General features: G+C 39.4%; 2 protein-coding genes across 2 annotated transcripts; both read right to left on the minus strand.

The window, feature by feature from the left end:
* Window positions 1-1,093: 1,093 nt before the first annotated feature.
* On the minus strand, window positions 1,094-23,269 carry LOC144665622 (serrate RNA effector molecule homolog). Its single transcript, XM_078526886.1, is given in 23 exon segments — window positions 1,094-1,488; window positions 3,428-3,466; window positions 3,571-3,667; window positions 3,897-4,062; window positions 4,929-5,082; window positions 5,214-5,322; window positions 5,616-5,834; window positions 5,837-5,984; window positions 7,337-7,552; window positions 8,513-8,591; window positions 9,083-9,144; window positions 9,536-9,838; window positions 10,062-10,333; window positions 11,361-11,480; window positions 12,086-12,190; window positions 13,933-14,161; window positions 15,320-15,448; window positions 17,270-17,472; window positions 18,206-18,406; window positions 18,681-18,850; window positions 20,165-20,359; window positions 21,601-21,726; window positions 22,923-23,269. Coding segments are annotated over 23 exon segments (3,678 nt in total). The 5' UTR covers window positions 23,180-23,269; the 3' UTR covers window positions 1,094-1,409.
* On the minus strand, window positions 15,896-16,544 carry LOC144666558 (uncharacterized). The gene has a single exon (XM_078527975.1). The coding sequence runs from the start codon at window positions 16,529-16,531 to the stop codon at window positions 15,896-15,898; it is 636 nt and encodes a 211-aa protein (XP_078384101.1). The 5' UTR covers window positions 16,532-16,544.
* Window positions 23,270-23,389: the final 120 nt, after the last annotated feature.

Below are 23,389 nucleotides of genomic sequence, written 5' to 3' on the forward strand. Positions count from 1 at the left end.
CCACCTGAGGTCCAAACCCTTGTCCTTTTACAAACTATTCTCGACAAAAAGCGCAACCTTTTAGCCAGTTGGTTGTTTACCTTAAGGGAAGTTAAATTTTGAAATAAAAAAGGGGGGTCACCGTATTCGTTTAGGAGCAGGAAGACCTTGTATTTACCATATAATTCCTTTTATACCTTCCATTGAAAATACTGCCAATCAGAATACAGGAAAGCGTTGTATATTGACGGTATTCACCCACCTTCCCACGTGCGTCGATTGTATTTCGACGAATTTAGTAGGTATTTCATGGATGATAAACAGGACGGGGGCGGACGATAGAGTTGGGATAATTGTTTTATTATTCAACAAATGTAAACGAAACACATTTTGCAGAAAGAGAAACTGTAATTATGCAGCGCTTTAGAAAGATTTCGGACGTAATTTCGCAACTACGTATATCACAGGATATTGTTATGTACGGATGACAGATATCGTTAACATTTTGACCATATAGGAGCGCGCGATGTGTTGAATAATAATACGAGAATATCCACGAGTCGCTTGATTTTCTCGGTATACACACGAGCCTTTAGGTGAGGCGTATGCCAAGAAAATACAAGTGACAAGTGGGATATTCCATATTATTATTCAACCAATGCGCGCGCTGCCCATATATGGTCAAAATGTTTTGATATCTGTCATCCGTACGTAACAGATATCCTGCGATATATGTAGGATGCGATAAATTCTTGCGAAATCTTGTAAAGCGCTGCATAATTACATTTATCTTTCTGCAAAACGTGTTTGTTGCCAATTTTTGAATATTTAAAACAATTATCCTGCTCACTCTTGCGGAATATCTCTATTCTTCAACTCCCGCCCGCGGGCAGGCGACCGGCCGGGATGTAAGTACCATTGAAAGCGTTGCATAACTACCCCTTTATATACCTCCAGCCTGAAAAATGCACCCTTCTGGGCGGAGCCTCCCTGTATAGGCCACTACAGGGAGTACCCCCCTGGGATAAACCTAGCCCCGTGGAACAAGCTGTGCATTTGGAAGTCCTTGTCAGGCAATTTTTTCTAACCCTCCTAACCAATGAATGAACAGAAAGCCTGACGATTTTTTATTGTACTAAAAGTCTAAATTTTGATGTTCTTGACATTTTTTATGTTAACAAAGGTACCTTGAGTTAAGCTAATTACGGATCTGTTAAAACAAGCTTTAGACATTCGACGGTGAACTGACTTCCTATGTTTTGTTTGTCTTAATTTAACTGTTCAGTGAACTTAAAAAGAATAACTTAAGAACAGATAAACACAGGAGCTTTTCGTTTGGAGTATTTTCCTGGCATTACATCACTAAACTATGTCACAAAGTCTTGCAAATGGAGCATGCATAAAATGACGACGTTAAGCGGCGGCAGAGTTCAGAAGGCATCGACATCATCCGGGGCATCCAAGTCTTTATACTGCACAATCTGTCTTGGGTCACGATGGAAACCGCCCCTGATAGAGAACAAAAACACATTCTTTTAGTTTACACGGCAAACAGTTTGGTGTCACGCAGACTTCGCGTAAGAGCGAAAACTGCCCCGATCAAAACTACATCAGCTTGAAAGCAGCCGGCATGGAAGTATTAGTGGATCTCTGGGCATTGTTATTTTTGCAAAACTTCAGCCTTTGGTAGTCTATTGTAACTGTTTAGCACACTTATAATTACAACAAGTGAAAACACAGGCGGGCCCATCAGGGTTACCATTAGCCTCCTACGCAGACGTCCTTTTACGTCCTTTCGTGGAGGAGGAACGCGCGACGAGCCCAAAGAACGTGTGCGTAGCAGGCTAGGTTACCATGGGTATTATTACGGCGTTTCCCTGGTAAGGATTCATTACCAGTATCTCTGGTTAAGGATTCATGACTCCTTCGTTTTATCTTTCAACTACGCTGGCTTTGTAGATCGCAAGTCGCACAAGTCTTAAAGTTTTTCCCCCACCAGAAACTAGCCTCACTATTGAGACGTTTTCCACTTGCAATCATCACAGTTTAGTGTTTTAACTTGGGATAAACGACAAGGCGATCCGCCCTGTCGTTTTGCTTAACTTGCGCCCGACATTTTTCTTAGTGGCATTTCATTTTATTCTCAATACGTTACTCGTTCGACTTACGTGGTCAGCAGAGTTATGCAAAGCCTTAAAGCCCGCGAAAACATAAAAAAAATACGATAACATGATCATCGAAAGTTCATTGAAAAATATTTGGTCCTGTCATTAATTTTTCGTAGCTGAACACTAATTTAAGTGCTATCAACTCAGTAAAATTAATCAAAGCCACAAGATCAGTTGGCTTTTAGCAGGTTGCTGATTTAATGTGCTGTGAAATGGTTCCGCATCAAGTTACTGGCACAGTTCACTTACCCTTGTTAGTTTCAGACCTACCGTACACATATCGATAAAAATTCTAAGCTTTACAAAGCATGACAAGTTTCTTTTACGTACGCTATTATAGATGAACAAAGGGTAAATTTCTCTTCATCGCGGCGTTGTCGTTCACTTCCCCACTTTTGTAAAAGGAATCAATGGGAAATTGCATTGGAAAACACTTCACTGCTATATCGTGGTCACGGTGACACAATCCTGATGGTAAGAGTGGGTGCAACATTTGGCGAGCATTTCCAAAATGACTTGTCCAGACTTGACGTGGCTTACAATATTTAGGGAGTTCCCGTGTTTGGCATTTTATCACAGCTAGCCCAATGATGTTGACGAAGAACTTTCAGTTATAGGTCTCACGCCAACGGCCAAAAAGACCTTATTTTTGACCTTTTCGGGCTAATAGCTGCTCAGGGAACAATTTCTTATTTGATCTTTATTTCTTAAATTGACAAGAATCAATATTCTCTCAAATTTTTAAAACATTCCGTCAATGGATTTCAGACCCAAAAATGGATTGATAGGTGTAAAACATTCCTCAGTTAGACGCCTTTTCTTAACTATTTTATAACTTTATTTTATTTCCCATCACCAGCCCGGCGTAACTTGCATCCCTTCCCATCTTGTTTCAAATTAAAGGTCTCTGAAACCCGTCTAGCGATTTTTTTGAGAAAAGGAAAGAAATGTATATTCCGTCAACTCACCGAAAATATGCAAAAAGAGAAACTTTTATTGTTTGACAAGGTCAAAAATACGGCATATTTGTCTGCCAACTAATTTTCACATCGTAAACACGCCTCTTTGCTCTTTGGTAAAATATATACTAAAAGTTATTAGTGAACATTACTTGGGCAGCTGTGATAGAATACCAAAAGCGGGAAGCCCAAAAGTATTGTTAGCCACTTTCTGCAACAAGCAATTAACACTGAGACAGCCTTTGAAGGATATGGAACAGTAATTGTTCCATCACTGAGCTCAGCGAAGGGCAATGTGAAGAACGTTTTTTTCCAACTAACCTGTCGCTCGGTTTATTTCGTCCTGCGCCGTACCCAAATCTAAAATAAAACAGGTGTTTTATTAACATTTTTTTTCATTGAATCACTAAGCAGTGATATCCCGCCTTCTTCGCCAAAGTGTTTGCAGAAACTCGTGTTCTTACCTTCTCGGTTTTGGCGGGAAAGTGTGCCCTCTGCCGCCGCCATACATGTCATGTCCATACCCTCCGTAGGTTGGGGGAGTATAGGGACCGCGAGGGCCTGCAACAAACACATTTACTTTAACAAATGTGTATAAACTTCACTAACACATGCACACCAACCTGCCAATTCCTATAGACAGACAACATTTCCGAGTTTTTTTTTATCTTCCTTGGCCCTTTATAGCACCAAGATCTTGGTGCTTATAATGAAGGTCACTTCTCTATTGAAAGAAAACTGTTCAGGAAATTTCAGTGTTTCATTTTTCTATCACCTACAACTGACTCACCATACATCATCATTTGAGGTCTGGGACCCCATCCCATCATGGATTGCGCGGGTTGATGTCCATACATGTGACCCTGCACGTGATTGCCAGGTGGTCGTTGTGGTGTAGGGCCTTCAGGTACTTGTGGCCGTCTGGGATCTGATAAGTAGCTGTTAAAGAACTCCGCCTGCGAGAGACAATGAGGAAAGAATGCTTATGCAAAACTATAACTTTGAAATCTGAGATGTTTAAAAAAGATAACACACTTTAATACAGAGGTTGAATGGACTAAAGAAAAACAAATTCAAAGAAATTGGTGACTTCCCTCGATAGAATGAACACATCACTCCTAGTAGTACATAAGAACAGTAGAACCCCGGAAACTAAACTCCCCGCTAAGTCGAACTAAGTACCATTTCCCTTGGATTTGACCCCATTTTTCAGTCATTTTAACTCGAAATGGATTTCATTTCCCTTCAGAGTTCGAGTACTGAAGTTAAAAATACGTTGGTTAGTCAGTTAGATTGGTTTAAATAGCCTCTCCCCGGAAGCTGTGATCCATTCACAAGTAGCGGAGGACTCCACATTAAGAAGGGGAGGGTGATAGCAAGCCGTGTGTTGGTCCCAAGGTCACAATATTAAATCCAGTGATTGCCATGTATTGCTCTGAACGTTACAGCTAGTTCCGTGAATTTGTTGGTTTTTCATCTATCCTTTGTCGACATTTTCTCAGTTCTTGTCCTTTTCTATTTGGTGTTGTATTTGAATTGTATGTACATTGAATGAAAGGACAAGGTTTATGCATCTAAATAATGTAACTTAATAATCTAATGTAGCTAAATGTCCACGCAGTTTAGTAACACAGCCAGCATTACAGTGTATGTTTTGACCGTGAGTTGCAAAGCACGTTTCTATTTAGCACAGGATTATATTTAAACCAAGACAGTGGAAATAATAAATATACCATGCTTGGTGCCAACTGTGCAAATCCTCTTTCTAATTTGTACACCATTTACACGTGGTCAGTTTAAAAAATATGAATTGTGCAGCTACCTCCATCCTAACAGCTTCTACTTTGTCCATGTGTTTGTTGAAGATGTGTTTACGAACAAAGTCTGGTCCTCTGAATTTTTTTCCACTTAGCGGACAGAGCCACTTATCTTTGGCCAGTTCCTGTGTGTTTGCTTCCACAAACTTATTTGTTTCAGTAAATATTGTCAAGAAACAATAACAAAGAACACTCACAACAAGCACCATTCATCAAACTGCTAAATACAACCCGATAAGGAGAAATGTCAAACTGGCAACAGCTATTTGGTAACTTATAATAAAGGATATGCTTCAGGGTCTTTCTTTCCAAGCTGAACAACTTCTTCATCCTTGAGCAATTCTTTTTCTTGTAGAAATGGTTCAAGCTTTTGGTTGAAACTTTTTTGCCATTCTTGAACTGATGCAAAACAAGTAAGGTTAATAAGTGATAAAGTAGTTAATTAATAATGACACGATACAATAATAGAAAAATAACTGTTATATTGTTGTTCCTTTTCATAAGAAGTCTATAAAAGATATAATCGGAGCCACAGATTTGGAGCAGCATGTTTAAATAGAAAGGCTTCATGTGACATTACAACTGTGAGAGATTGTAATGACACAAGTGTACGTGCTTGCACACAAATAGCTACTTCATGCAAAACTAGGACCTTGTTAGGGAAGTAATTAACTCTCAGTCAAATCGTGTACCTTCTGTCAGCGTGCATTTGTCAGGTGCAGCTCCTCGCACATGAATAATACCACATCTGTTAGGCATTTCATCTTCATAGGGATAGTCTGAACCATTGTAATAATCCAGTGAATGAACCACCCTCAGGTATAAAATCAAACGATCCAATACCCGCAACAGACTGTTGTCGCGTGATAAATCCACCTCAGGCTTGTCCCCAGGCTCTCCCTGAGGGGGGAGGCTGTTCCCATCAGCTCCATCTCCTCTCCTCCTTCTTCTTCAGTTGCATCTTCTGACAGCGAGGCAAGAATTGGGTTTTCACTGGGAAGGTTGGGTATTTCAGAATCATCAACAGGTTTGTTTTCACACTCCTCGCCCTCCTCTGTTTTCTGTGTAACAATAAAATACATGACCAGTCAACTGACTGAAGGACGAATTTATTGCTTGACAACTGTTTTTGTAAAATTCAGTAACTTATCTTGTTCTCAGATAACAACGAGTAAAAGTAATCTAAAACAACAAGTATAAGATGGGAATATTTCTTAGCTCCAGAACAAGGCTCTCTCTGGATACTACAGACTGACACTGTTACCGCTCACTACTTGCTCTCTAGCTTTACAAAGAAGACATTATCAATATTATAAAGGGAAACACAAGCTTGTTGTGCAGTTTAGTAACACAGCCAGCATTACAGAGTATGTTTTGACCGTGAGTTGCAAAGCACGTTTCTATTTAGCACAGGATTATATTTAAACCAAGACAGTGGAAATAATAAATATACCATGCTTGGTGCCAACTGTGCAAACTTTAACCAAACAAAAAGCGTTTCGTGTACTTTTGCAAGTTTGGCAATGAATATTTCACCCCAGGCAAACTTCAGTTTGCTCGTTGGAATATAATATTACCAGACGATCTGTAAACAAATACCACATGATGGCACTGGACCGGGTCACGTACCATATGGAATATTTGGAATCCAGCCCATCCCTATCAGGACCATCGCGACACAAAAACTAAAGAACGTGACCAAATTCATGACTCGGGGCTTCTGCCCAAGTAATTCAGACTCCAATACTGCCTTTGCTCATCACTGTGGCTTTTAGTAATACATTAACTCAAGCAATTTAGTAAGCTATGGCCAAAGGTGTTTCTCTTTTGTAGCACCTAGCCTATGGAACTCTCTCCCGAACTATATAAGAGAGAGTGGCTCGCTATCAGATTTTAAGACTTGTATAAAGACATACCTTTTTAACAAATTTTATAATTTGACTTTTAGTTAGTCAGTTAACCAGTAAATTAGATAGTTTAGTTAGACAGTTGGTTAGTCACTTAGTTAATTAGTTAAGTTAGTTAAAGAGTTAGTTTTTCATTTAAAGATTTTAATGATTCTTAATTTTTATTTCCATTTTTACAGCTCAGCTATTTTATTTGTTAGTATTTCCTTTTATCGCTGATGTAAATTTTTAAAGTAAATTTCACTTTTTAATAATATTTTTACTGTAAAGCGCCATGAGCCATGGATATGGCGCTATATAAATCTTTTATTATTATATTAATTATTATTAACTCAGTTCTCAATCTTAATGCATCCAACGCAAATGGTTTAATCTGAGAGGATGGTTGCAGATATAACTATTTTCACAAGCAGTTTATTTTCAACGCATATGCGAAAGACATTCTTTAAACCTCGGAGATGCCAAAGATTTGATCAATGGCAGCTAGTGATGATTGAGTGCTATACCTCAGCAGCGTCTTTTTCAGCCTTCTCTCTAGCCTCAGTTTCCTCCTTACTCTCCTTCTCATACAGTGCAGCTCTCTTGTCCAGTACCCTGATGAGCCTGGCTGCCAATTTGATATCATCACGTATGGCTTGTTTAGCAACAGCAGCACCAGCCACTGCACGGACTCGCCGAGAAAGATCCCTGTTAACAACTGGACTCAACTCCACGTCCTTCACCTTAAATGAGAGAAAACATTTAAACCAAGTTGGCATTTCATTAAGGATGTACTGTAGTTCATTAATAATTGTGATTACAAGTCCGGCTGGGAGTAGTCATGAAAAGAACTGTTGTTGTGTTGTTGGTGACTACAGCAACTCCATTTTTATTAGAACCACTCCCACCTGGACGATCACACTGAACAAACTACTGAATGATACTCTTGATGTCTTGAAGGTTTGGAAATTGAAATGAATAGTAATGTTTTTGGCTTAAATAAAAGATAAAAATGTCACAGATGATTTGAGGCTGAGACACAGATGTAAATAGTGACAGAAACCTAAATTTAGTTCAATGTAAATATTTAAAATTTAACTTATTACTGCTCTTTTTATCTAGAATTGATTACAGGAGCAAGTGGATGGTAAACTACGTGAATCAAAAATATGTTTTGTGGTTACCCTATAATAAAGATGGTAAATTTCAAGCTCAGTGATAAATAATGAAGAAATTATTCAACATGACACGAGCGTGGGACAAAGAAAAAAATCTGAGTCCCCGACGGGAATCGAACTCATGGCCTCCCAGATACCGGTTGGGCGCTCTAACCAACTGAGCTACGAGAGACTCGTTGTGTGCTGGGCCATTTACTAGGTTGATATATGACACGCGTCCTGCATACTGCTAGTATGGGTAAGATTCCCATCGGGGACTCAGATTTTTTCTTTGTCCCACGCTCGTGTCATGTTGAATAATTTCTTCACTCAATAACTAGTTTTGACTCCAACAATCCAGCTTGACTCACAGGAAAATTACCAAGTAAGACTTCTATACTGTCTATGAAGTGTTTGTTGCAGAATATCAGTTTTAATAGTAGGATAGAGAGGCAATCATTTAAGGATCACAGACAGCAACAGACAACAAACAACCAATATTCTGTACAGTTTTACACAGCTTTTGTAACATGGAATTGCACTTACTCTGATGTTATTTAAGTCCCAACAAATTTCTTTTATGTTAACACTTCGATCAAAAGTGATCCATCCTCGTCTGAAGAATCTACAAAATAAGTTGTTATACAAGTCAACCTTGCAAGTCTTCATATTAACTGACCATTTTGTATTTTGTTAACTTTAAGCAGGCTGTATTTTATTAAGCTACCTTCATCCACTGCACAGTGAAGCTCTCTTCCCTGAAATTTTCAAGTCTGTAGAATGATGCAGAATTTGCTTATAATTTTTGGTAAGCCCAATGGCCCCGTAAAGGAGCATAGGGCATGAATTCACTAGACACACCACTTTTCCCTGTTCTGGGCCAACTGGATGATTTTATTCAAGTCCTTTTCTGCTGCTCATAACTGGTAAACAAACTTATTTTGTGATTGGCCTTTTAAAATTAACAGATTTCAAAAGGCAGTAGCAGTTGCTATCAGAATACCTTAAAATTAACTAGGAGACCAATTTTTGCATGTTATTACCAAACAATACATCAATATTATTGTTTAGAAATCCTCTTTTTATTTGCTAATAGCCCAGGTGTCAAAAACTTACTTTCTGTCAGGACTGGGATCTGAGAGGGCAACTCGTAGATATCCAGCAAATCGTTTACACACCTAAAGCAAAAGCATTTACAGGGTTCAGATATTCATTTATATTTTTAAAAGTTTATTCTCTTAGTTCCTTGCCCCCTGGTGGGGGATAGGGCCGGACATCAATGCTCGCCATCTGTCCCTATTCTTGGCCACAGCTGCTGCAGCCCACGATGTTAGTCCCAGCTCAGCGCGTTCCTTCTCCACCGTTCTCTGCCATGTTTCCCTTGGCCGTCCTCTGCTTCTTTTCCCGCTTGATGCCCAGGATAATGCCACGTGTGGGTTTCGGTTTGGTGCCATACTCAGAACAAAAGTTTATTATTTTGTTATTATTATTATTATTATTATTATTAGACTAGAACATTGTAATAGTGCTACCAACTGCATAAAAGGTAAAAGGATAGTAATAACTTACAGCAGCAATGTCAGCTTTTGATATGTTTGGCGGTACACTCCTCATAAACAGAGAGAAAGTCTTGTGCAGTGCACGTGGTCCTGCTGTGACAGAAAGCTGATTTGCTTCATCACCATCAATCTGTTCTCCTTCCTCTCCATCTTGTGTTGTATCTTTTTCTTTTTCCTCGACTGTGTTCTCTTTGTTGTCTTTTGATGCATCCTTAATGGGGCTGGTCTCTTCAACAGCTTCCTTCTTCTCTGAAAGTTTGTTTGAGTCTTCTTTTGCTTCCTCCACCTTGACAGAATCAACGTCATGTGAAGTCTGAAACAAGATTTAATTCAGTCTGTACTTGAAGTGAACATTTGAAAAGTCTGTTTTACCTTATTATTATTATTTTTTTTACCTTATTAACTCATGACATGACAGACATTACATCTTTCTTCTTACTTACAGTGAAACAATGAGAACAAAACTACTAGATACTTGATACAATGAGAGTAAATTTTAATTTTTGGTATGGCTATTTCTTGCTCACAACTATTACCTGTTCAACAGGTTCAACCTGTTTAGCGGGTTGCAAAGAGGATGCACTTGAAGGTTCTGCCTCACTGCTGCTTGATTCAGGCAGCATCTCAACATCCTCATGTCTCTGCTGTGCACTACTGACGCCATTATCAGTACTGCCAACTTGGTCTGCATCTTTTTCAACAACTGAAGATCTGCTCTCCGCCTGCTCTCTGCTGCTTGTTTCAGGCTGTACAGTTTGCTCGCTTTCTTTTGTTTGTGGACCTTGAGTTGAATCTGCAGCTGTATCATCTGTCAAAACCATACATTGTATCACTATCTGTATAGATTACTTTGTTTTATCTTATGGAGGTTTAGCTCAAAGTACTCTTCTAAGCACCTAAACTAGCCTGTGAACAGCCAAAGCCATGTAGCCATATGGAATAAGAAAAAGTGACTTTGTTTTAATTCAAGTCTTTGCTCTTAAATAAATTGAGAGAGATGAGAATCTGACAGATTGCCATGGGACCAAAGCTGAAGACTCACAAGACATCTTCACAAAAAACATATACCTGCCAACTTTTTTGGGGTCAAAGGCGTGAGATTTTTTATCCTGAGATTGCCAGGATTTCCGAAAGTGACACATACATATCCCGATTCCAGTGTGTGGACAAGTTTTGCTAAACACAACCTCGTTCCCAATGCTTTTTTTTGTCAGAACTCTAAGATTTCAGGGAAAGTATTGTCATTTAAATGGAGTTTTTGTTTCTCACATTGTTTGAGTTAACATTTTTTTGCAAAGTATGTCAGTTATGGTTGTAATAACTCAGATTTTTCAACTAGGCGTGAGAAATTGGTTCATAAGTGTGAGATCGAAGTTTTTAACTCGAAGACGTGAGACTCATGCTCAAGCGTGAGAGTTGGCAGGTATAAAAACATGTGACAGATTTGTTTTTTGTTTTTTAACTGATCTAGCTGATCTAGCAAATCTGACAAAGAAAGAATTGCAGAGCATCCAAAAGAACAAAAGCCTTGTGCAGTTTTGAAGATATAATTCCTTTTGATTAATTAAATGCAGTAGTTTTGTTGGTGCTGTTGAATTTGATACCTGCAGACTTAACCTTGCCATAAATTCAGTTACCAGTAATATTTGACTACTCCCTAGCTGAAATATAATTTACAATTAATTTTGTTCTTGAGTCAAGAGGTAGTCTCAATACCGTGATGGCTTGAATTTGTTTTAAAAATAATAAGAAAAAGAAGTAAGGATTTCAAGTATCAGAAAGGTACTCCATCCTTTCTATCTAATGGGTTTTTGAACACAACACTGTTTCATTACCTGACATATCTGGTTTTGTGCTGGTTTCAACTACAGCAAGTGATTCGTCTTCTGGTTTTGTACCATTACTACTTGTGCTAGTCTCTGGCTGACTTGAACCAACCGAAGGCTCACAGGAATCTAAAATTTCATTTCATTAGAATTAAAAATCAGGACACCTTCAGGTGTAATAAGCTACATGGAAATGTATTAAATTTTACAGTGGAATCTCAATTTCTATAGCCCTCAATTTTCCAAGCCTCCCAATAACATGAACTGAAAGTTGTTTCCCTTAGATTGCTGCACTAAGTTAATGGACACTGCAATTTTGCTGTCAGTTTTGCGAAGCAATTGTTGTTTCCCTTGGAGGATCAAGAAAACAGGATTATACTGAATACAATTTCACCTTAAATTACATTGATTCAAGTACACTGTAATACCATTGGCTTTGTTGTCTGTAGGCTCAGTGTATTCCTCTAAGTAATTGCTGGGATCCACAAAGTAATGCCCAATAATGCCACATTTTCAGGAAAATGGCTTAAAATTAATTACCCCACATTTTGGAATACAAACCTAAATAGGCATGAATAAATTTGTCATGTCTAGTAAATGAAGAGACCTACATGTACATGTAACTTCATGGTAAAAGTTAAGAAGTAAGTTAGCCTAAAATACAATAAAAGCTACTGGCAACAGCATTTGCTTCTTCTACCCATAGCAAACTTGCTGTGTTGTTGTGTAGTTACCTGGTTTATCTTCTGTTGAAGACATAGCCTGCTTTTCAGAACTTGATGAGCTTGTTGGAAGCTGCACACTGGTTTCTACTTCAGATGTCTTGGGGTCATCTACTCCTACAACCAAATAACAAGCTTTTAAAAAATCTGAACATTTGCTGGTGAAAGCACTTACTGTTAATAACTAGCCTTGATGATAAACAGTGGGATACTGAATACTGTCCCATTGCAACAATAAGTGTTTTGTTATAATAACTCTCTTAGTTCCTTGCCCCCTGGTGGGGGATAGGGCCGGACATCAATGCTCGCCATCTGTCCCTATTCTTGGCCACAGCTGCTGCTGCAGCCCACGATGTTAGTCCCAGCTCAGCGCGTTCCTTCTCCACCGTTCTCCGCCATGTTTCCCTTGGCCGTCCTCTGCTTCTTTTCCCGCTTGGTGCCCAGGATAATGCCACGTGTGGGTTTCGGTTTGGTGCCATACGCAGAACATGACCTATCCACTTCCATCGCCTTCGTCGTACTTGTGAACTGATCTTTTCGATTCCTGCTCTTCTCCGAATTTCATCATTAGACACACGCATGGGCCAATGGACTTTCAAGATTCTCCTTAGGCATTTGTGAAGGAAGGTGTCAAGCCTTTTTTCATCCGCTTTTGTCATTCTCCAAGTCTCGCATCCATATAACAGGACAGAAATGATGTTTGACTTGAAGATCCTCATCTTAGTTTCTCGGCGGAATTCACCTGTTCTCCACACCTTTGAAAGTCGATGAAAAACACTTCTAGCTTTACCTAACCTACTCCGAATGTCCTGTTCGGCACCACCCAAGTTGTTAACAGTGGCCCCTAGATAGACAAAGCTGTCTGTATCCTCTACATCAGTGCCGTTTATCTTCATAGGATCTTGTCTTCTTGCATTGAGTCTGAGCACCTTCGTTTTATCGATGTTTATCTTCAAACCCGTACCTTCACTGTTGCTCCCCAGTCTTTCTAACTTCGTTTGTGCTTGCGCCCATGTGCTGGAAATGAGCGCAATGTCATCGGCATAGTCTAAGTCTTCAAGCTGTCTCATCATCTTCCATCGAATCCCCGTATTACCTTGCTCTGTAGTCCTACACATAATCCAATCTATTACCAACAGGAAGAGAAACCCTGACATTACACAACCTTGTTTTACACCTGCTTTCACGGTAAACCAATCCGATTTGCCTGCTCCATCGATCACTGCACACTTGGTGTTGCTGTAAAACAGTTTGACCATTCTAATGAACTTTGATGGTATTCCATAAGACTGCATTATCCTCCACCAGTGTTTCGCGGTGGACACTATCAAATGCTTTCTCATAGTCTACAAAACAGGTATACAGACTTGCATTCCATTCCAGCGATTGTTCGATGACATTTCGAAGCACAAAGATGTGTTCAGTCGTGCTTCGCCCCCTTCTGAAACCTGCCTGTTCTTCCCTTAACATCCCATCCACTGCATCGTGCAGTCTAGTAATAATTACTCTTCCCATAACTTTCGCTGGTACAGATAACAGTGGGATACAGTGGGATACTGAATACTGTCCCATTGCAACAGTAAGTGTTTTGTTATAATCCAAAACTAAAAAAAATTCTGTTTTTTGAGATTAATTTTATTCAACTGCAATGCAACATTGCCAAACAATATTTTCTTACAACAATGATTGAGTAGTGCTGTCTAGTTGTGAGATTTTTTGTTAACTGTTCACAAAATCACTTGGTTAGTTTCCAATACCAAAACCTGGCATAGTAAGAGTCAACATAAGATAAGACAATGTTCACAAGAGGCAGCTTTTTTACTTCCTTCCCAAGCTAATAATAAATTATCACAACTCACCTGGTGGTAGCAAGTTCTGCTGAGCAGCACTTGGTGCCTCAGCCTCTACTCCTGGGGGCAACAGTTCATCCTCTTTTCCAGTTTCCATTGGTGACATTTCTTCCCCAGGGGGAGCAGGCTCAGGTTCTGAGTCAGATTCTGACTCACTTTCACTTTCATCTTCATCCATAGCGTCGTAATAATAAGGCTCACGGTGACGTCTTTTACGCTTCTTTTTGTGCTCATCCTCCTAAGAGAGAGTTGTAAACATTATCAATCTTGACAAAATATGATGCCACAGTCTGTCATACTTACCTTACCCCATTAATGCGTCACAAACATTTTATTTTATTTTCATTGTGGCTTACGTGTAAACTAGCTGGTGCATTCCGGCAGATTTTGCTAGTCATGTCTGCATGACGCATCAAAATCATAGCTAAGTGTAAAGACCACATTAAACATTGTATTGTATTGTATGCAGACATATTCAGACACATAAGCCACCCTTTTGTTGAAAGGCTTTAATAATGATGCTGATGATGACAGGGCTCACCAAAACCCCACGTCCAATCGTCCGGGACAAGTGGTTTTTGCTGTCGGGCAAGTGACTTTTCATGCTCACTTGCCCCACGGGCAAGGGCCCAGGCAAACCATCAATTGAAGAGCTACGGGAATAAATAGATAGATAGATAGATAGATAGAAACTTTATTAACGTGAAATAATCTTAGCTTTACGGCTAGTTTACAGTTATTTCACGAAATTAAAAACTAAAATCTAAATTAATTAAAATATATACAATGGCCCCTGTACTTTCTGACTAAATCGAACATTATCGAAACAGCTCCAAATTGCGCATGCCATGTTTTCTCTGACAGTAATCGGAAAAATCCGTATTTTTTCGTGCTTGTTCGTGTAGCAATCGTAACAATGCGGCCTTAAGCACAATGAACAGCGGTCTTCCTCTGAGAATTCAATATGGCGTCAAAAAAACAGAGCGTCGAACGCACATTTCGCTGCTTACATTCGCTAATTTCGCCGCTGTAACAGACCGCCTCGAAAGGTACTTGCAATTTAAAGGTGTAGAATTGTCAGATCTCGGTGAAATTTGCACTGTTTATTTGTGTAATGTCCAGGAAACTGTGTGTGAATACCCGGAGCGGCCCAGACATTTTTGACAAAATTATGGCTATCCAAAGTTGAGGCACACATAAAAATAACTAGAACGCTCTATCTCCAGAAGTAAATGCTGGCATACTCCGGGTAGTTGTCATGGATTATTTATAAGTTTAAGAACCTGGGCAATGGGGAAAAGTGTCTGGGCAAGCAGAATTTGAGAGTTGGAATTCAAGTTTTTGTCAAGCCCTCAGTGATGACAATGATCTTTTTTCACTATTGAATTATTCTCACCTTGTTAGCAGCTTGCTTTTGTGCAGCCTCATCCTTCTTTGGTTGAGAAGTCTGTGGCAGTTGTTGTGTTTGTGAATGTTCCTTTGAGTGTTGTTGTTGTTTCTGTTGTTGATCATAGCTGCCATAGTACTACAAGACATGACAGATGTGTGTTAGGCAATGCGCAAAGGAAATCATAACATAAACAGTCCACCTAATCCCTAAATTTTGAAGCATAAATGAAGCCAAGGATGCTGACAACATACTAGGTTAAGAGGTGAATTTGAAGAGTTTTCATTATCACATCTTAAAATTTATTAAGTTTTCATGAACTATGAAAGCTTTTGCCAGTTCTTATGTCAATATTAGGGGGGCCTTTGTAACTACAGATCTAAAGTAGTTGCTAATAAATGGTAATTGTGAAGAACAGCTCCCGCTAACCGACTGTCGGTCGACTGTTGGTCGTTTGTCGGTCGTCTGTCGGCCGATAGTCGGCCGTTTGTCGTCTGACTGTCGGCCGTCTGTTGGCCGTCTGTTGGCCGTTTGTCGGCCGGCTGTCGGTCGTCTGTCGGCCGACAACCTGCCGACAGGTTTTGGCTATGATGTCGGCCAACTGTCGGCCGACAGCCGGCCGACAGGCGGTGATGTGTCGGTAAGGTGTCGGTAAGATGTCGGTAAGTTGTCGGTGCTTCTTGGGCAGCTGGCAAGACGAAACGCACACGCCATACTACAGCGGTTTTCCTGCATCACCTGGAGAACTTGGTCGTAGCGCTCGTGTATGGACGCCAGGCTGTGCGTACTGACGCGACTTGTAGATTCCCTTTGCTGGTGCTGCTGGACTTGCGTGGGTTGATTTTCGGTCTCCGCCTGGTCTCTGCGTTCTAATTGTTCGACCTGTGCCTTGAGCTCTGCAATGACTCTCTTGGCGTTAACAAGCCGCCGCTCAAGGTTTTTTACGACCTCGGCTTTGGTTCTGATTAAGTTCGCCAACTCCTCGGCCTCTCTATCTTTCTCTTCTATTTCCCGCGCCAGCTCCTCGTTCTCCCGCTTTTGGTTCTGAAATGCCACCCCCAGCCTTTCGTGGTCTTTTTGAAGGGACTCGTACGTCTTGCGTAACTCATCAGCGGTGGACGATGATTTTGCAGTTTTCTTCTTTTTCTTGGGCGGTTCTGAACAGGAACACTGACGGTTGTCGCCGTTACAGACACCACACCTTTTTTCGCACTGAAACATGGCGTGGGCGCCGCCGCACTTAAAGTTACGTAGGTGATAGATTTATAAGAGATTGAAGTTTGTATAAAAGAAAATGTTGGCGAGGAGTCGATTTGTTTTGTAGTAAGTACCGTAGTACAATGAAATACAATGTTTATAAGTCTTATCTGTTTTAATCGCTTTCTGCGTCGGGTTTACTTCTGTGTTTACTGCTATGTTTTACAGTAAAATTTCTGTTTTGGGAAACTGTCGGTAACCTGTCGGTGGCCTGTCGGTAGGCTGTTGGTAACCTGTCGGCCGACTGTTGACCGACAGTCGGTTAGCGGGAGCTGTTCTTCACAATTACCTAATAAATTGCTAAAGATGGTTTTTATGAGCGAGCCATTTTGCAGCATTTGGTAATGCTGAATGCTTCCCTTGCTCTGGTTTTGCTTTACTACACATTGTTCAAAAAATTGATCCACCTAGTACTCAACCAATCAGATACAAAACCAAAACAAGTGCTTTGCACAGGTTTGTTACCTGCAATATTTGTTTCATTACTTCTTATTTATTGCATTGTTTCTCTGTTTGAATTTATTGTGCTTGGTGATTGTAAAGTTGGGTATAAGTAAAGAATAGCTCCCAGAATAACCTGTCAGCCAACTGTTGGCTGTTTGTTGGCTGATAGACAGCTAACAGTCAGCCGACAGGTTCTGGGAGCTGTTCTTCACTTTACACCAAAGATTGTATATAAGGGGAACACAGTAAGCTCTGTACCTGTTGCTGGTAGTAGAGTTGTTGTTGGTGATAGTACTGCTGGGCCTGCTGCTGAAGCTGTTGTTGTTCTGGTGTAGGGTTAGCTACAGACATAACCTTCACATCACCATTCTCTTTCTTTTTTGATTTGACTGATGCTGGTGGAGGGGCAGAAGGTAGAGGGACAGTTGATGGCGACACAGGACCGGCCTCAGGAATGTTATCTGTTAACAATAAAACAAAACATTCATCAATTCTGAGGAGTTTCTTAACTTATGGTGTCTGGCAACATGATTTAATCCCTTTCATGTGAACTGCAATGCGTTTACACAGCTATAAATTTTTCATTGAGGCGATTCCGGAATTTTTTTTACCAGTAGGAACATTTTCTTTTGTATCTATGTTTTTGCTGCATTGGTTTAATAATGAAATAGACCATCTCACTTTTTCAACTTTAAAGTTTGAATCTGAGCGGTTTTCCCGTGTTTCATAAAGGTGTGCCAGAGTTGCTTCATGAATGTCTTGCTGCTGGCTTGATTCAAGCTCAATGTTCAGGAAAATCGGTTAGATAAATTGAAAAGATATAAAAAATATTATAACTTGTTGTGGTGTTTGTTTGGAACTGTCAGAAGTTGGTAGTTATTTTTTTAATTTATTTCCAAAGTTGTGGTAAATTTAAGCCTTGACGTTCAGGTGAACTAAACACCCTTAAAAACTGGAAAAAAAATAAATGATCCGATCAAGCGGATTGTGGTTTTAGTATAAGGTCATGAAAATCTTGCAACACACAAGAAATGAGCGAAATCTATTTTTCAAGCCAGATCAACCAGACTGTTTCTACAGACACAGCCTCTTAAAGGAGCTTCCCAACAGACAACGCATCTTGAAAAAATTGGCAAGTTTTTTCAATAAATGAATCAACTTTATTTATAAAAGAGGGTAAGCACATTAAGTTACCATTTTTGTTGTCCTTGCTAGTCTGAGGAGTTGGAGATTCTGTTGACATGTCACCTTCCTTCTTTCCTTCATCTGCCATGTCGTCACCATGTGGAGACATCAAAGGGTTAGATGAAGACCGTCTTCGTTCAGGTGGGGGTGTGGGTGGACAGTCTAACACGGCCAGATCACTGTCTGTACCTCCTTCTAACTTGATAACAACTAATGGTAACAAAACAACAACAACATTAGTATATTAAAGCTGAAGTCAGAAACATAGTCTAAAGATTGAAATATGCAAATGTAAGATAACAATTAATTTGGCTGACCTTACATTTGTGTAAATAACATCTTCTGATGACATTATAATTGTAAATTGTGCATTTCATTTCACAAAGTACAAGATGAATCGTGCAAAAAATAAATACCCTTGATGTTAAGGTTTCTTTCTTTGCCCTGATTCAAGTCCATTACAGTATTAATATTAGCTATTTACCTGCATCAAGAAGTTTAATGATTGTGTCGGAGTTATCAATATCCAGTGATAAATTGTCTGCCCTGCCTGCTTTCATTATATTCAAGAAGACAGAAAGACGACGTCTCATGGACTTTTTGAGTTCTTTTTGGCGCAATGCTGCCTCTTTAGGATGGTATTTTGTCCGAAACCTTTAAAGTAAACAAAACCATCTCAGTTAGCTGGGGCAAAAAAATTAATGCCAAAGGTGGGAAAAATACAAATGGTGTGAATACCCTGTTTGACTTACTCAGCCGTTCCTGTGCTCTCTTGAATCCATTGTGATATTTTTAACTTTTAACTTCCAATAAACCAATTGCTATTTTTATAGCAGTTACAGAAACAACTGAGGTCAGATCATACAAAAATGAACCTCATTCGAATCGTGGGAATTAAACGTTGTTGCTTGATCACTGAAAGCTGCTGAGAATCTAACAATACCTACTGCTGTGTGCAGTACTATGATTTCGCATACAAAAAGTTCTAGGCTTTCAGCCTCATGCAACAGAAACCGAGGTTGGTTATAATATGGTGTGTAAAGCTCCCAATATGGCTTTGTTTCACATGCATGTCTCAACAACACAGCTTGCTGTGAAAGGAAAGGGCCACTAAAATTAGAAAAACAAAAACAAAACATGACGCATATAACAACAAAGTAATCAGTATTGTATAAAAATACTTATGATCCAATTGACTCCTGTAATTTTTTTTAAAAAAAGAAGAAAAAACTACTGTACCATTTAATACTATAGATCTAGACATGCTTATTTCTTGCTGTTTTGCCAAAAGAGCAAGCAGCAGATAAGTAAATTCTGAAGCTTGGTGTTCTGATGAGTACGCGCAAAACACTTTTTGTTGTCATTTTAATTTGCTTTCTTCATTCTCTTTTTCTCTCTTCTTTTTTGTGGTTTTGTTGGCCTTTCATTTGCCTAATTGCTCCCACAGGAAAAGTTTCACCAAAATGTCGAAAAGGGTGGTCATTTTTAAAGTTAAAGTATCCATGGTAGGGAAGGCCAAGTTCTCTCTTAATTTTGAGAGAAGAAATTTTTTAAGTTAACTATGCATCTTTGGCACAATTGACACCCTCCTGCTCTATTAGGTATGGTTTGAATAGACTTTTTCCCAATTTATCAGCTATTCATTAAAAATGTCTTCTAGTGTAAAATTATGGAGATGATGTTGCAAGTGGTAAAAAGACCATGCCTCTTTTAGACCAGTTTTGGCTGGTTTTGGGGGTCAATAGGTTAAAACTCAGAAGAATCGCCTCCATAATATTATGGTCATTCTGCCAGCTTGTCATTCAGTCCATATTTCGAATATTATTGTTTATCAACTGTTCCCAAAGGTGATAGATTTCTGCATTTCTGAACACTGTGTAGTGTAGGTGAGTAGGAATAGCTTCATGGGGAGGCTTATACCACAAACCCCCACAGGAATAGACCCATCCATGTGATTTAACTACCTACCATTCTTCCTCTTTGTGTTGCTGGAAGAAGTCACTCATTTGAGTTTTTCTGAACTCTAATTTGTATTCTTGATACTTTTTGAAAGCTTCGTCATCACTAATATTGTCATCTTGAGCATTTAAGAACTGTTTAAACGTCATCATGGCTGGAGCATGGGCAGCTTGGGGTACCTGTGGCTGCTGATCCACATCTGGTCTAAACATACAGATCAGAAGTATAATAATATTAATTATTCAGATTGCACTAACTTGCCCGTTTCACTTGCCAAATTCCCCCTTACCCCAGTTAAACTAAATAAAATAATGCACAGGAAAACTGTGTCATTGTTGTTCTTCTTCATAGTGTTTATTGCAAGTTTACTACAGTCGTCAGTCTATGAATTGACTCAGAGTCAAAATGCTCTGTGAAACTGATAATGCTGTTTTGACCATCTTTTACTTGCCATTTCAAAGAAAATTTTCTCAATCTGCTTTTTGAGGGGGTTTCTTTCACAGTTTTGCTGGGAGTTTGGATACTTTGGGAAATTATCTCCACTTTTTCAATTTGAAACCACACAAGGAAAGATACTAGACAGTTGCCATCAGACCTTGTTCTTAGCATTCCCTTTTTTTTTTTACTAATGACCACCACTTACAGTATCAGGACTAAGCCAAGGACTACTTTGTGTAAGGTATATGTGAAGTCTTTATTCAAGCCTAGTGGCCCATCAGGTCGGAGCTTATCCTGGTTTCAGTAGCATAAAGTGGCTAGGAGTATTTCTACTCCCCCTTGGATGGGATGCTAGTCCATTGCAGGATTACCACTAGTATTAATTTGCTCATACCCATTTTTATACCATGCCATAGAAAATACAGCCAATCAGAATACAGGAAAGCCGTTGTATATTCGACGGTATTCAACCCAACCTTCCCATCGTGCGCTGCGATTGTATTCTCGACGAAATTTAGTAAGCGTATTTTCTATGGTATGGTATAAAATAGTTACACAACACTTTCTCGTGGTATACTATGGAATATCCCACTTTTGTGTATACCGAGAAAATACAAGTGACTCGTGGGATATTCCATAGTATACCACTCGAAAGCGTTGCATAACTAGTATATACACCTGGGTGGAGTGGAAGTGAGATGTCTTGCCCAAGAACACAATGTTTTGCATTGTCACAGACATGCATGGGACAATGCCGAAAAAATCTGTGTATCTGACAGGAATCAAACCCATGACCCCACGACTACACCTTTCTTATGTATTGTGTATTTACTCTTTGCTTGCTCTGGATCATTTACATGTATGATTACCGGTAGTTACTGCTCATTCAAAAAGTTTTGAATTTTTTATAGCTCATTATAAGGTTTGAATTTTCTTTAACATTTGTACCCATTCTGAGAAGTGCTTTTTCTTGTATTCAAAAAATGCTACTCATTGTCATGTTGTACCTCTGCTGTCTAGCGTCTTGTTGAGATGCTTGCAACTGTTGAACGTCTGGGTGTGGCCATGTACCGTGATGAGCTGGCACACCACCGTACGGTACGCTGTAATCACCTGTACCATATGGCTCATCCCTGAAAACAAAAAGAAAATCAATAAACACAGATACTGTCACATGAACCCATGGTTTTCAGTGTCTAAGAAACTTAAAGGAATTAATGAGATTAAAAAGTAATAAGCCACCACAATATTGCTTTGAAGTTAAATGTTTAAAGTGAAATCGGCAACTATTTTATCAGAATGATAAGTCAGAAGTATAAAAATTCAAAATGTTAAAACAGATTTACTTGTGCTTTCTTAGTTGTGAATACTTGGTCTGGATGCTAAAATTTTATTGGTTTGTTCTAAATACAAAAAGGTTGCCATTATTTGTTTTAAATTAATGCTCTCATTGTTCAACTTTTGTCCAAGAAGCCCAGTTCAAAAGTCATACTGTCAACACTACATTTCCTTAGTCAACTTGGAGTCAAGTAAATGTAATTTCAAGCAATTTACAACTGTCAAGAACACAGCTAAAAACAGAAGTTAATATAAGAATCTGTGGTTCAAAGCTAGATAAAGAAAATTGTCAAATTCCAGGTTACATCTTCAGGAATGGATTAAAATTGGATCTACATAAGCAACCTTCTGATTTTCAATATTACTATTGAGCATTTCACAACCTAGGACAAAAGTATTGAGCTAACAAATCGACCACATTTCTCAATGGTCTACACTCTTATAGACAATAGAAATGACGTCAGAAAATGTTCAAATCTTAAGTGGAACCTCAAGCCATAAGGCAAGAGGTTTCACTGCAAAGTTTTGGACATTTTATGGCGTCGTTTTGAATGGTCTATGTAAGAGTGTAGGCCATGAAAAATGTGGTTGGTTTGTTCTATACCATAACACGGAAAATTTACTGGTGAATGAGATGGAAAATCACTGCAAAGTCGCCCACGCGACAGCTTGTAAGGTCACATTTTTTTCACTTGAAGCGACTGATGTGTGGAAATTTTTTTTTTTCTAATTGCCCTTTTACAACTCTCTTGATTGTCTTTTGGAAAAGTCACATCAATATCTCAAGTTTTCTGAAATTTGCCTTGCATTGCATTACAGGCTATGTCATTTTCATGGTCTATACTCGCATCCCCCATAACTTTCGACCAATGAGTGAGAAAGAATTTTCTCAGTTATGGTAATAAACATTGCACAATCCTTGATAACCTGTGACTTGATCAAGTCAAGGCGTCAAGGACCTCAAGGGCGAAGTCGAGCTTTATTTAATTACCAATCTCTTCGAATTCTTTTGATGGGAGGACTCATTTCATGGTGTCTCCCAGAGCTATCTCTTCTCCCTCTATCAAATTCGCGATAATCTCCTCGACGTCTATTTTCCCAAGATGGCTCACGTCGTCTGTCAGACCAGTCATCTCGACGCGAAGATCTCTCTTCGCGGTCACGTCTTCGATCGTTATAATCGCTTCTTTCTCGACGGAATTTATCCCTTGCTCGTCTTCTGTCGTATTCGTCGTCGCTGTCTCCCATAGTGGATGTCAAAAAGGGAAAAACCGCGGGCAATTTCTAAATCTGCAAGAACAAGAACAAAGATGGCGAGCATGTGGCGTTTGCGCTTCCCAGAATGCTCTCGAAGCTCGCATGCTCAGCCCTGACTCAGCCCAGTCTTTTGGCATTGCCCGTGTCAATTTTGGTTCCAGTTCCCTCTCCTTTGGCGCCTGCGTGTAACTCCGTGACGTC

This window comes from Oculina patagonica, chromosome 9 (assembly GCF_052425735.1).
Source record: "Oculina patagonica isolate OP01 chromosome 9, crgOcupat, whole genome shotgun sequence".
In the NCBI taxonomy this organism is placed as follows: domain Eukaryota; kingdom Metazoa; phylum Cnidaria; class Anthozoa; order Scleractinia; family Oculinidae; genus Oculina; species Oculina patagonica.

Bases quoted from the DNA above. Each gene is read 5' to 3' on its own strand.
- LOC144666558 (XM_078527975.1), bottom strand. From the start codon at position 16,531: ATGTTTCAGTGCGAAAAAAGGTGTGGTGTCTGTAACGGCGACAACCGT.